Below are 15,240 nucleotides of genomic sequence, written 5' to 3' on the forward strand. Positions count from 1 at the left end.
TACGTTAGCTACTTTCACGTCGGTTGGTGTCCGAAGGAAAATTTTGCTTTTGCTTATATACAATTAGGTAGGGAATCTTTTTATGGAGTACATTACACCTTTTATTCAACATCTTTACAAGGCACCCGATGACAAATACTTGATTTACTTTGTTCCGTGAAAAATCATATAGCTAGCGATGGTGTATCTACAGAAACGCCTTGAGTACCAACTGTCCAATTATTCAGTATGTGTTTATCCCCATTGACTACTTTCTCCCAATAAACATTTTTGGCAGGAGGGTCAGATGATATGTTACAGAATAATGTAATTTCGTCGCCGTACCCTATTGAATAATTTCTATCTTCGACAAACACAGTTGGCACATCTGCATTTAAAATATGGCATGTTAATAATTTATATATGTGAGCATACATGTACAGTACTAAACAAAGATAACACTTTTAAATGGTGTGTGCCCGAAGCGGTTTCATACAAATATGGTACGATGTACAAACATAACAAAAAGATAGTCAACAAAATCTAAAAACTATCAGACAAAAAACAACACTTTCATTAATATGATAGGTTATTGCTTAATGTTTACGAAGATGTATATTTAGTGTTGGTTTAAACAAATAAAATATGAAGGATGTCTTAATCTGTTCAAATCAATATCATTATATGTTTGATAGATCGATCTTTTGTATGTGTATCAAGGAGCAGTAGTTTACCAAAGATAGTATCTTGCAGAAGAAGATGCCAATGAAGGAAACAAACAAAAAGTGAGGGAATAGTAAGACAACAGAGATTAGCGGGACAAGATATTAGCGTGGCCTGATGTTCATGTTTCAACCACCTTTCGAATCAACAGTCAGTCAAATCTGTTGAATGTAAAATAATGTGAGTATGTAATTAATATTGGCTACCTTGCTATTTGGTATAGGTTCTGCTCATTGTTGAAGGCCTCAATGTGACCTATTGTTGTCACATGCTACGATAATAGGTATCTCGTAGAGAGTTGCCTCATTTGCCAATCATATCACATCTTCTTATTTCTATAGTATTTATTGAAATATCATACGGTGAGGGTTTTTATCGTTGTTGACGTAATGCGATAATCTGTAGTTGCGTGTTGTCTGATATTTATTAGATTGTTGCACAGTTCGCAAATTGAAATTTTAATACAGTAAGATGCCCTGCCCAAATAGATGTAATGACTCATAATCAAATATGTGTGTGTGTTGTTTTTTTTATTTACTAAGACTATGTAATAACAGCATTGATGATTAACCCTTTTGCATGTATGCTACTAAAACGGGATTATATACTTAAAAAAAGAAAAAAACAAAAAACAAAAAAGGAAAAAAAGTTAAATGTCAGATTTACAAACCTCCCGTTATTGTAACATATATTGGTATACTATGTCCTGTTCCAATATCATTTCTCACGTAACAGATGTATGTTCCCGATTCAGATGATGTCGCATTGAAAATTGTAAGAGAGGGTGATTCGATTGAACTCCCAGATATTCCCTCGGTTTCTTTAACAATCTGTGTTACTACTCCACTGTTATTGACCTGCCAATATATTTCCCGAACAGGATTCCATTCAGATGTTTGAAATGAACAGTCAGTTGTCAAAGAACTTCCATAATCCACCACATAATGGTTTGAATTGATATTTACAACAGGATATTGGCCTGCAATTGAAAATGTCCTTTATTTGAATGTTCTTATACCATTGGAGATTACCTGTCAACAAACAGTAGTACAGACCATGTGACAGTAAATATAAACAGCATTCAATGAATTTTGTTCGATCGAATCACAATTCTGTTTTGACTTCATAAGGAACGACGAAACATGAACAGTTAATACCAATCAAATGTTTATATCAATACCAATAATATATGAATCGATATAAACATTTTAGGCTTAATTGCAAAAAAAAAAAAAACAACACATAAAGTAAAGACAATTGGGTTGACCTAAAACAGCTAATTGCTTTTCCTTTTGAATAAATTTTTATAATAATTCAAAAGAAAATCGAACGAATTTGTGCACAAATGGGTAATAGGTTCAGCAATGCGTTTACACGTCTTTAAACGTTTATAAGTTTAAATTACTGTGAATATAATAAAATGTCCATAATTAGAAAAAGAACTTACGGAATAATAAAGTGATGGTATTACATAATCCGAACTTGAACGAGAAACGCCGCTCGACCTTTTTATTGTGAAAAAGTGCAGTTTTTGATGTGCATCTCTATACTGGGTTTTAATAATCATGCATCGCAGACATACACATAACTGACAAAATAAATTGAAACAAACATACGCATAAGTCAACGACGACTAAAATGTGGGTGTAGTTGATAGAACCTACAGTATCTAGTACATACAATTAAGATGAAGTAAAAATTAAAAAAAAACAACACTGAAAAAACCTCATGCGTCGTATCCTACATATAGATGCACACCAGGAACAGCTATCGCCAAACGTTCGATAGCTGCTTCATGCATATTAAATACCAAGTCCCGACGAACGTCAACAGACCAAAAGGAATGCAATAAAAAAATATTTAAATAACAGGTCTTGGTACTTCCCGATAAACTTTTTAGAGAACATTTGCTGCTCACATTCCAATGACGGTTCCCTGCGGTCTTTGATATCGTTTTAAAAGAGGAATTTGTTCTCATTACGTAGATAAAGTTGCTATATTGCTGCTAATGCCCCAGTCACAAAATACCACGATCGGTCTACGCTCACGGCGGTCTAAAATTAATTTAGACCTTGGGGAGGTCGCGGTTTGAGCGGCATGAAAATGTTGGTTTTCGTTGTTTTCACGATGCTACTACGTCCTTATTACGCTTCTACGACGATCCCGCTACTATAATAACACGTTCTCACCACGCTTATTCTACGACCTCACTGCGATTATCACGATCTTACTACGCTCATCACGTTCTCAGTACGACCATACCACGATTTATCCGATTGCAACACGATTCCTCTGCGATTATAGCACGCTCTTACTACGACCATTCTACGATCTTACCACGTTCATATCGCGATCTAACTACGCTCTCAGCAATAACGTCAACATTATGTTCCATATAAATACTGTTCCTTTCCTTCTAAAAGAGGGACGAAAGATACCAGAGGGACAGTCAAACTCATAGATCGAAAACAAACTGACAACGCCATGGCCAAAAATAAAAAGACAAACAGACAAATAATAGTACAGATGACACAACATAGAAAACTAAAGAATAAGCAACACGAACCCATCCAAAAACTGGGGGTGATCTCAGGTGCTCCGGAAGGGTAAGCAGATCCTGCTCCACATGTGGCACCCGTCGTGTTGCTTATGTTTTTACAAATCCGGTTAATAGTCTAATTCGGTAAGTCACATTCGTGAAAAGGGAAGGGTATTGTAGTTACGACATAAGGAACATATCCGATATCATCTGTGAAACGGTTATTCCATAACGGTCAACCAACTCGTGATGGCGTCCGTAAAGTTTACGAAGGGATGATTTCAACTTCACCATTTGGAACTCTTGGCTTAATAGCTTCCTTGTGAGCAGCAATCCTCTATCAAGGAAATCATGATAGGAAACACAAGCCCGGGAATATCGTATTAATTGGGAGATATATACTCCGTATGCAGGCGCTGCTGGAATGTTGCTACATAGAAATGGAAAGTTCACAATTGGGAAGCTGAAATCATCTCTTTTGTCGTAAAGTTTTGTTTTCAACCGACCCTCATTGTCAATTTCTAGATGTAAGTCAAGATATGAGGCAGACTTAACTGTATCTGTAGTATCCTTTATCTCTAGTTCGATGGGATAGATTCGTTCAACATAGTCACCAAATTTTGTGTTATTTAGTGAGAGAACATCATCTATAAAGCAGCACGTAGAGTTAAAGGATATTGCTAACTTCTTATCTTTCTTCCTAAGAAGTTCCTGTATGAAGTCAGACTCATAATAATAAAGAAACAAGTCGGCAAGAAGAGGGGCACAATTGGTTCCCATTGGAATTCCGACAGTCTGTTGAAAAACACGTCCTCCAAACGTAACAAATATGTTGTCAATCAAGAAATCAAGCATCTTGATAATGTCAGTTTCAGAGAATTTTTTGTTTGAATCAGAGTGATTCTTTACAAAATAGGATTTATCCCTCCCCAAGACAAGATACTTGTATCTACGTTCGCCATTCTTTTTAATGAAACAAAGTAATACCAACTCTTTCAATTTGTCTTTTAGTTTAGAATGGGGAATACTTGTGTAAAGTGTAGAAAAGTCAAATGTTTTAATACTATTGCAAGATGAGAGAGTCTTAGATTGTATGTACTCTAAAAGATCTTTGGAATTTTTAGTATCCACATCTGATTCACGCCACCTCTAGAATAGGCAGTTTCACAATAACTTTGGAGCCCGGCTTTGATTGCTGATAAAATAGATGTTAATAATTTAGAAAGAGGTTTCGTGGAGCACTTGGAAGACCTAGCAATATACCGTTCTTTGTAAGGACACTTATGTAGTTTAGGTATCCAATACAGTGATGGAAGATCCAGTTCTTCATCTTTGGTTGAAATTCCAAAGGAACATAGAACAGACCTATGATTATCCAGGATTTCCTCTTTGGTAAGTGTCGTGAGGGTATATGTTGAGTTTCCAAGTGAATTGTCAATACCTAATTCATTTATCAAGCAGTTTATGTAATGATATTTACACACGCAAACGATGTTGTTTGGGGCTTTATCTGCGGGGAGAACAACATATTTGTCATGGAGGTAGGACAAGTGTTTTGCAACATTTGGGTCTTTAAAAATTGATATAGCGTGGGTATTGATATACCAATTTAGTTTCATAATTCGGATTTGTATCAACGACCTCACAGCCTTAGTATCTACGTCTTCTTTCTCGCGTTTAGCCCATTGCCTGGCATAATCCTCGACTGAATCCGTCAGTATTTTGAAGTTGTATTTCCAATTGATGGATTTAGGCTCACGATATTTCGGACCTTTGGATAACAAATTTCGCAGGGAAGTGTTATTGACAATGTTGAGGTCTCCGGTAATAACGTGGCCAGCCGGATTATATGTGAATTGGGAACTAGCACAGGTGCAATCAGGAGGTTTAGACTTGAAGTCGTCAATGTTAAGATCCTGCAAAACGTGTTTGTAATTGAAAATTTTAGCTGCAATTGGTTTGGTATAGGTATAAGAAATTATTGGTACAGACTGATCTTTAAAATAAGGAGGTATTTTTGACTGAAATAATTTATGATGAAGGATATTGCCTAAGTTGACGCCTTCGAGACTTTGTTGGCAAAGGAAAGTTTAAGAAAAGATCTTTTCTCTTTTACATCTTTTCCAATGCGAACTGGTTTGAAAAGTCTGTGACTTGCAATATCCGAAATGATAGCTGTAAGTTTGTATTGGTTTGAATGAGGGTTTGTAACTGTGGTTTCCAAACATAAATTGAACAGAGAATGAAGTTTTGAAAGGGGTAATGAATACAGTTTCGTGCGAATGTGATGAATACCTAACGGCTTTTGTATAAATGGCAGCAAGTCATTAATAGAGACTTCATGCAAAGTAGGTGATGTATAATGACGATGACCATGACTGCGTCTACGTCGAGGAGTAGAGTTGAAAATATTCATCACATTCACCGAGCTACAGGAAGGACTAGATAGAATACCTATACCATCAATTTTGTCATTGCAACCATATGGTGTCGCAGTTCCCAATTGTCGAATCCAGTAGTCCTCTTTTGTCTACGGAGAGGCGTTTCAAGTTGAGGATTGTTAGTCTTGTGGTATATTTTTTCGATTATACGAACTGTCATAGAAACGATGGAATGATCAGGCTGATTAAAATGCTGGTACAGAATGTCGTTTGCATTGAGGTTGATATCTGATCTATGGCCGCACATACGTTTGTTTAGCCTTCCTTTCGTTTCACCGACGTAAACCAATGGAAGTACACCATTAATTCATGGCCCCATTGCTTTCTATGTTAAATTCCTCAATTTCAAGCAGACACAGCTCTTTTGTTTCAAGTTCAAATAAAGTGACAATCATTACATGTCAAAACAACACTTTATGGTGTCTTGTACTGGAAAAAATCAACATACCTTTAATGGCATATAAGAAAGAACTGGTTCCCGGAACTTCGTATGTACCAAAACAGGTACTTCAGATCTGAAATACAGGCAAAAAGTACCCTCTTTATAAAATTTAGTGCAGTTTTTTTAATACTCAAAATTATAAGATCATCGTAACTTCTAGTAAAGTAAGACTGTTTAGTTAAATTGCTAGTGAATTGAGCGTCTGTTATTAAAATTTCACAAGTTTTGCAGCCATTAGTTCCACATTTCGAAATGAGACAGTGTTGTTCAGAGTCATCAAAATCCAAATGTCTTTAAGGAGAACTGAACATGGCTGTGTATGTGTACTATTGCTATTGTCACTAGTATGATGATCTGAATGAGTCATGTTTGGGATATTTGTCATGTCTGGTGATGAGGGGACACCTGCCTTATCAGACGACACCGTGTCTATGGTGACGTCTGTTTCGGACCTTTTTATACTGGGCGACGTCCGAGCCAGTATCCTGTTAGATCTTCGTAAATTCATGCAATTTTGCTACTGGGCGGATGATGTCCTCGGGGACTAATTCTAATTGTCATTAATACGTAGAATTCTCGAAAACGACACAGGCATGCCACCAAAATCTACCAGAACTCGTGGGCGTGGTGGTAGGGGTAGATATAGAGTCAGGGGGGCCTCTGATACGAATTCTGATCCAGTAGATATGTCGGATCAACCAATCAAACCTGAATCACAACGTGTTGCTGGTCCATCAAGATCAAATGACGATATTTTATTGAACAATAGTGGGAATGATACAGATTGGTCAAGCAAGGTTTAGCTGTTGGCAATTATGGACATGAGGTTCAAATTATATACAGACAAACAAAACCTGAAGAGCTTTTATATATTTAATGTGACAATGACAATGATCATGGCTAGAACTCGAAATGGTCGTGGTATGAACGTAGTCAGGTCGTAAGACGAACGTAATGAGGACGGCACAAGCGTGCTAGAATCGTACTATGGACATACACAGCGTAGTATAAACGTGGTATGGTCGTAGTAGAAGCTTTGTTGGGTCGCGGGGATGGTCGTAGTGAGGTCGCAGTAACGTCGCTGTGAGATCGTAGCGCAATCTCTCCGACTAGAATCACGCTTTCGCTACGCTCTCGCTGCGATGGTACAGCGACCTTTGCGATCTTATCACGACCTTACTGCGCTCTTGCTACGCTCCTACTACGACATGATTTCGCCACGACCGCACCACGATTGTCTTGAACATGTTTAAATTTGGCCACGCTCATCCCGATCATGAAAACCTCACCACGACCGTACCACGACCTTACTGCGATCTACACGATCGCACTACGATCGTCAAAATTTGCATTATTTTCAGAGATCGTAGTGCGATCGTTGCCTAGTGTGACGGCGGTATAATGTGAAAAAAAATATTTATAATTTGAGAATTGAAATCGTATTATTTGTTATTGAAATGAGATGGATGAAGCTGAATATGTGGTTTTTTTTTTATTACTTTTTTGATTTTAGCGTAACTGATTAGTCTTTTGAATATTCAAACGTGTTTATAATAACAAAAATATCAGGTCACATAACTTACTTGTTTTGTTAATGTAATGTACACCATGTATCGTGTCTTTATCTGAGTATAAGACAAAAGGTCTTCGCATTCCTCCGGAGAGTTTTACTTGAAGCAGCTGCATACCATTTGAACAGTATATGTCACTGCGATATACAAATATGCCTATGCTTGCTCCGGGTGTTATTGTGCTAGAAACCTTCATCATATAAGTACCATTGGAATCTGAGGATTTTAATACGCCTTCCACATTTTCCATCCAGTAAACTCGACCACTATCATAATCTAATACGAAGAATTTTACATTATACATTACATTTACTCACAACACTGTAAATGTCATCAAATGTACCAGGTTTTCATGTCAAATATTATGAGCGCGTTCTTTCAATGATGACGGACGTAATTACAGCATTGTTGACAGTTATTAAATATCTTTGTCAAAAATGACCACGAAAATATTCCAATTGTCTTACCTCTTTTCTTTGTTTGTTAAAACGCTGCATAACAATAAAATAACCCAATTTTAATTGTCAATGCAACACAACAAGTACCATTAGTTCAACATGATCTGCTTACCCTTCCAAAGTTCTCAAGATCAACCATTTTATACATGTGTTTGTTTATGTTCGTGCTAGGAGGGAGGCTCGTGTTACTAAGTCTATAGTCTTCTGTGCAGTTGTTTGTGAATTTTGTGTATTTTTGTTTTTGTCTTTGTGTTAATCTCCATTCGAAGTTCTTGGAAATACCGAGTGTTTCGTTCGCCTGTTTTTAAGGATTAAATAAGATACAAACTTCAACTCGTTCGGTGATGTCACAATTGTGAAAAGTGACGAAGGGATTCTGGCTACGAAAATTGCAAAAAATCAATGATAAACCTTTTATTCATTGCCTACATTTTTTGCTAAGTGTTGTTTTCATCCTGCTGGAGTGTAACATTGGTGGTTTTTTTTTCACAACAAAAAGTAAGTTATGCCTTTATAAAGACGATTTAGGGAAATTGTAAAGGTCATATGTTTTTGTGGGATTGCGTTGGGTCGCAAATGTATCCTACGACAGCTAACACTAATTTTGACTCCATTTATCATCGGTAATGACATACTATTGTCTATTTCTAAATTTTGATACTATAGAGAGAGTAAGGTTTCGACTCCCTCATGCAAAATTGACCGTAGTGTTTAGTCATGTATCTCGTCAACAGTTTCGATTCTAATACAGCCTTAGCTTTTTAGGTATTCATCTTTGAAAGTTCATGATGATGGTAGATCCAGAAAAGCATGACATTAATAACGTGTTGTTTTTTTCTTTTTTCATATAAAACAAATTAAAATGAATACCTATAGTTATACCAGTTACTTTTTCCGACTTCACGTCCATAAATATGTGTTTTTGAGAACCGTCCATTCTTGATCGACTTATCGTTTTATGGGTTCCTATTGTACTGTAGTACAGCCATCTACATAAAATAACAAATTAACATGAGACCTTACGCTTTTGTTTTGCTTAATTTTGTGAAATCATAACCGAGCTGTTCGAACCAACTTGACGTTGTTTCACGAATTGAACAAATGTGTATATCGAACAGAATTTAGTTGTGCTTTTTTATCGAAACGTGGAAGTATTCGTGTAACGTGATCCCGTAATTGTGAAAAATCATTTAAACGAAGAACAACACAGCTGACATTGCATCAGATGGTGTTTGATTCAGGCAAACAGACCGAAAGACTAGAGAGGATTTTCTAATCATTTAGATTGTCAAATTAGGAGATGGTTTTTTCATCAGGATCAGGGTTCACTATAAGTGTTTGTCAATATGATCATGATGATGACATTTTTCATAATTTAATCCAAAATTCCATTTTAATATAAGGGAAAGCATGATGGACAAGTTCTGAAAAATCAACCTTGTCTTTGTAACCATCGACGTCAAAATAAGATTTGTTAATAAACTAAATACATGTTATTGCAGTTACACAATACAACAAAGTAGCTAGATAACGGCAACAGTAGTATACCGGTGTTCAATAGTCATAATTCGATTAAGCAATAACAAATACGAGTAACAAACTAGTACCGAGGAAAACACATCAGCTATAAGAGAAAAAAAAAAAACCGGAACAACAGAAACACAAAAGCAAACGCCAACATACATAGAAATGGACTTAAATAACAACTTCTATATTTCTGACTTGGTGCAGGACATTTTCAGATAAAATGGTGGGTTGAACCTGGTTGTATGGCTAGTCAAACCTCCCGCCTATATGGCAATGTTAAATATACCGCTAAAATGACATCACTAAGTGACAGGAATATAGTCAAAACAAACGCATAAAGAATCAGCATAGAAAAACACATAAATTAATGATATGATACTACATTACAACATGTAAAACTCAGAATAACAACAGACATCTCCCAGGAAATTACGACAGCACACAAGGACTACCCAAAGGAAATATATACTTCGCGTCACATGAATGGATCAACGTTACAAAAAGTGACGTATTTTTGTGACGTTTATATTATCATTTTAGGTAAATTTTAAAATTATAAAGATTTGTTTTACTTATCATGCTTATAGACACGTAAACGCAGATTCGAACTTTCGACGTATTAATATTATCATCACCAATATATATATATAAAAGAAGTAATATGTGAATTATTTAAAGTCGATGATTAATTGTTTTTTCGTGTTTTTGTTGAAATATACTTTGTCTTATATTTTGTGATAGAACGTAGCTAGGCATATACAAACTTTTCCTGCAAATCTATTGTTAGAGCAAATAGTGTGTCATCTTGTAGTATCAATGTTTTCTTTGACCCGTCTAAATTGCATCTGTACAGATTGCCTTTGGATTGTTCTGTCCAATACACATGGTTGCCTACTGAGTCAATTGCCAATCCTATTGGGTTATCTGCAACTGTCACAGTTTCTAATTCATACAATTCTTCAGATGGATACCGAAACCTGAAATCGAAATATACTTCAGACTTTGCTTATCATACACTGTTTAATTTGAAATATTTTATCAATAATTCCATAAATATTCAAAAGTAAACCGCTAAGGTAGCAGTGACAAGCTGGGCAAATTTAAATAAGACTTTATCCGTGGTTTTTTCAAGTTGGCTTATCAGAAGCGTCTTTGATTTTATAAGATAAAATACAAATATAACTATTGTATAAAACGAAAACTAAAAATAAAGGAATTAAATTTATAAGGAAACATCTAGTATTTGAACATGTTGTTGGAATTATGCTGTTATTGATGTGCATCTTAATTATGCAACGATCAATTCATCAACCTTTTTTTTAACATTTTAAGTATTCATAGTGATAACAGTGAGGTAAATCCTTCCAAAATCTTATTATTGTCATCATAATTTTGTTTACAATTATCGACTATTCATCTCTAAATGAGTGATGTCTAGTGCTAAATGATATTCAAATCCTGCTTAATGTATAGAACACATCATGGTCGAATTCGGCGATGATTCTTTTTCGTAGATTTTACAATCTAGGATTGAGGAGGCGGCAGTGGAAACGACATTTTAAACATTTACTACTTTGTATGAGAGATTAATAAAAAAAAAAAAAGATTGAGAAACACCAACACATAAACATTCTTGGGATGATCTAAGGTGCTTCGGAACGGTAAGTAGATACTGCCTCACATTTGGTTCCCGTCGTGATGATTATGAAAGTACAATTCGGTGATCAGTCCAATTCGGTGGATCATATTCTAAACAAGAGGACGGGACTGTGGTTAGAACATATCCTTTGCATCTGTGAAACAGCTATTCAATGACGTTCAACCAACTGGTAATGGCGTCCATAAAGTTTTCGGACAAATGGATTCCAAATACACCTTCCTACTCGTGCTTAAATACTTTATAAGCAACAACCCTCTGCCAAGGAAATCAGGGTAGAAAATGCAAGTTTTGAAATATCGTATCGACTGGGAGATCTATCCTCTTTATAACAACAGCTTTGATATGTCATGACAAAACATAATATTTTAGAAACAAAAGTTCCACTAAAGAAAGGTTTCACGAACAACGCGACAGTTTTCTTATTCAGAACATGATGAGTTTTTTTTACACAGTAGTTTTATTGCTAAATCAAATAAGTCTACTCGTTATTTTATAGTCATTGGATTGTATACGTAGACTTGTACGTTTTTTGCCTATCATCTAATTGTAAACCAAATTAAAAATATAAGACGCGTGTTTAATCAAAAAAGACTAGAAGCGTTTTTTTTTAATTATCTGTCATACATTTTGTACCCTACATTGAAGTTCATGTTCTACCTCTTGAGATTTTTTCATGATTTCGTTAGGGTTTGAAATTAACAAAACTTACATTTTGTGTCTAAAGTTGGTTTAATTGAACTCAAGCCGGAAGCGCCAGATACTAATCGTTATATTCAGTTATGTACACTTTTAATGTAAAACAATGAAGTGTAATTATTTATTAATCTGTTATTTGAATAAACACGCACTTAAAATAAACAGTAATTCGCTTCTGCAGCTTTTACACTTTAACAAATTCTACACGACGTAAACATACATGCAAGATTTGCCACTGAACGTTAAGCAACCATCAATCAACACACTTTTATTAATTCATTACATTGTATCATAATAATGCAAGATGCTTCAAGAATAATGATTAATATGATAATTAGAAATATCATAGAGCACAAGGCTTACCTTAATATGTCGTTTTTATCAAATCGTGGAAAATAAATATACATATTTTTGTAATCATAATCTATAGAATTGATGTTACTTTGCAGATCGGTCAATAAATATGTTACATCTCCAGTGTCCATGTTGATGGCTTTAATATAATTATCACCAGATAAGAAAAGCGTGTTCTGAAGACCTGAAAGAAATTTACAAAACGAAACTATAGAATTAATTACATAATATATTACTTTAAGGCTATATAGTTAGATAGATACTTTTCCTTCTAAACACAAAGTAAAATTTACAGAGGAAGTACAATACTAATAAATACAAATACAATAGTTTAGGGTAAACAAATGCAGTACGGTAATGTACAATGAAGTACAACTTTTTCATGACATACAGGTATAATAAACGGTTAAAAAAACTATTAAAAAAAATCGGTTTGATCATTTACGTTTACAGGGAACGACTAACCTTTCTAGTCAGTGAACACAGTTTTCTGAAGGCGATTTAACAGTATTGCCGTTTAGCATTGGTGTTGCCTATTATTAATTGGTTACCACAAATTCTGTTGAATAAATGTTTTATTTGTAATCATACCACATTTTTGATTCTTTTTTACGAAAGGAGAAAGGATGGTCCTAAGCAACAATACAAAATCGTAACAGAATTACAAAGCAAAATCATTAAAAAAATTGAATATATGCCAAAATGTAAGTTTAGTTAGAAAGTATAACCAAAGTTAATTATTTCCGTAACAATTTGTTATTGTCTACAATTATTACAATAAACAATATTTGAAATAAGTAAAATCACAAAAAAAAACTCCGAGGAAAGTCCCTTATCAAATGGCAAAATCAAAAGCTGAAACACATCAAACGAATGGACAACAACTGTCATATTCTTGACTTGGTACAGGCATTTTTTATGTAGAAAATGGTTGATTTTAAACCTGGCTTTAAAGCTAGCCAAACCTCTCACTTGTATGACAGTCGCATAAAAAATCAATTATGTTGACAACGATGTGTGAACAAAACATACAGACAAAATAGGTAAACATGTCACAAATGTGGGTACAGCAGTCAACATTGTGTTATAATCTTAATCACTATAAAAACAAACAAATATGTAAACAAACATTTACCATATCACTATAACAATGACGGAACGTATAAGTACAGAGCCACGTCATATGTAAAAAAACGAAACATGAAACTTTGTTCTATTTTAAACGACAAAATCTTCTGACCATTTTCTTTATGAGGACGTTGCAACTTTGATTTACATCTCTTTTGGGGTTTTGTAATTTTTTCAATGTTTATCCATTTTTCTAAAATTTTTGTTTGTTTTGTGAAGTTGTGAATATAATTAGTTTTAAAGCATCTACACTGCTTACCTGGACTTATCAAACATAACAAAGTCATCGCTGTATACAAAAGCAAAACGAGGAATTCCATATTGTGATAACAGGCCACAACGAAATATTAGATGACGCTTTCGAAAAAACAACCACACCTTTCAACTTGAAATTCCGAAATATCAGGTATGATCATAAAAATATATCCGTACTAAAGACTCTATTTATAACTCTTTATTTTCAATTTATAATACACAATCACTATAGCGCTATGCTACACATTCATTGTTAACGAGAATTAAATATCGTTTAAAAAAAAATGTTTGGAAATTTACAAATAAAACAAAGAATAGATCACCCTTTGTTTATTATTGATTGTGTCTTCTCTACGTTTAATGATTTATTCTTTTGCCTTCTTTTAGATTTTAAATTGTTAATAATTAAATGTTTAATGCAACAAGTATAGCCAGTTGATATATCAAATGAATCAAGGGCGATACCACTATTCTTTTCATGAGGGTATTATTCGTTGTCGTAAATATTTTTATAATTAATAATTAGAAGGAGCCTCGGTCATTAAATGTAAACTTGTTTTTATAAAATGAGGTTGAAATATACAAAACATGGCTACATGCATGTCAGTATCGTAAAAAAAAAAATAACAGTGGCACTCGGACTAAACATAAGGAAAGCTTACTCAATAAACGAATATAAAAGCATTGAACACAACACATTCTAGGTAAGCCATTTATGCTAGAGAAATCCTGAAATTCCTGAAACGTTCAACTATTTCTAGGAATTTTAGATTAAACTTCAAGTTGCTGTTAATATTTTTATTTTGAATACAGTAAAAATGGTATATTATATTGTTTACCAGCAATATATACTAGTAATCATCTTCCTACATTAAAGTATATACACCAAATAATTACTATGTCTGCCTATGTGTAGTGACAACTGCAACTTATACCTTGTCCATCGGATTTCTTATGATTAAGAAATACCAGTCGTTAGAATAAAACTGCAAATAAACAGTATAGGTTCCAGCCCCGCTCGGGAAGGAAGTTACGAATCAGATCTACTCTAACATTGTTCGGTTGATTTTTTAGGCACTTTATACATATTTATACATATTCTAACACCTGGTATTTCTTAATCATAAGAAATTATATGGAAAAGGTTTAATTTGCAGTTGTCACTACACATAGGCAGACATATACATATGTTAATTTACAGTAATTGTATGCTTCTAAAAATAGATTATCATCCTGTAATTATACAGAAGAGATGAGTAGATGATAATTTCTGTACACTAAAAAGAATACTTCGTGTATTGTATCAAATATCCTTGTTTATTTCCTACGAGAAGGTAACACCTCCCGAAACGAAAGCTTATTTTTATAAGCTATAGTTAGAGGAGGGGTTAAGGTGTCTGCGCAATGCTAGGCGGTGTTGTCGTAGAAGTTAGAAAAAAAGTACAGGTTCCAGTCCCGCTCGGGGTT

General features: G+C 34.4%; 1 protein-coding gene across 1 annotated transcript; it reads right to left on the minus strand.

Annotated features, from left to right (window-relative positions):
* Positions 1–164: 164 nt before the first annotated feature.
* On the minus strand, positions 165–13,907 carry LOC127719135 (low-density lipoprotein receptor-related protein 1-like). The gene is made up of 7 exons (XM_052225159.1): positions 13,778–13,907; positions 12,400–12,574; positions 10,445–10,657; positions 9,024–9,142; positions 7,708–7,971; positions 1,373–1,681; positions 165–367 (listed from the first exon to the last, which is right to left on the minus strand). The coding sequence occupies exons 1-7, from the start codon at positions 13,836–13,838 to the stop codon at positions 165–167; spliced, it is 1,344 nt and encodes a 447-aa protein (XP_052081119.1). The 5' UTR covers positions 13,839–13,907.
* Positions 13,908–15,240: the final 1,333 nt, after the last annotated feature.

The sequence above is a fragment of the Mytilus californianus genome, unplaced genomic scaffold, assembly GCF_021869535.1.
Source record: "Mytilus californianus isolate M0D057914Y unplaced genomic scaffold, xbMytCali1.0.p SCAF_10, whole genome shotgun sequence".
Lineage (NCBI taxonomy): Eukaryota > Metazoa > Mollusca > Bivalvia > Mytilida > Mytilidae > Mytilus > Mytilus californianus.

Coding starts and splice junctions, on each gene's coding strand:
- LOC127719135 (XM_052225159.1), bottom strand. CDS start 13,838: ATGGAATTCCTCGTTTTGCTTTTGTATACAGCGATGACTTTGTTATGT. Junction 9,143..10,444: donor ACAATAGATTTGCAGGAAAA/GTTTGTATATGC, acceptor TATTTTATGTAG/ATGGCTGTACTACAGTACAA. Junction 7,972..9,023: donor AGTAACTGGTATAACTATAG/GTATTCATTTTA, acceptor TCTTCGTATTAG/ATTATGATAGTGGTCGAGTT.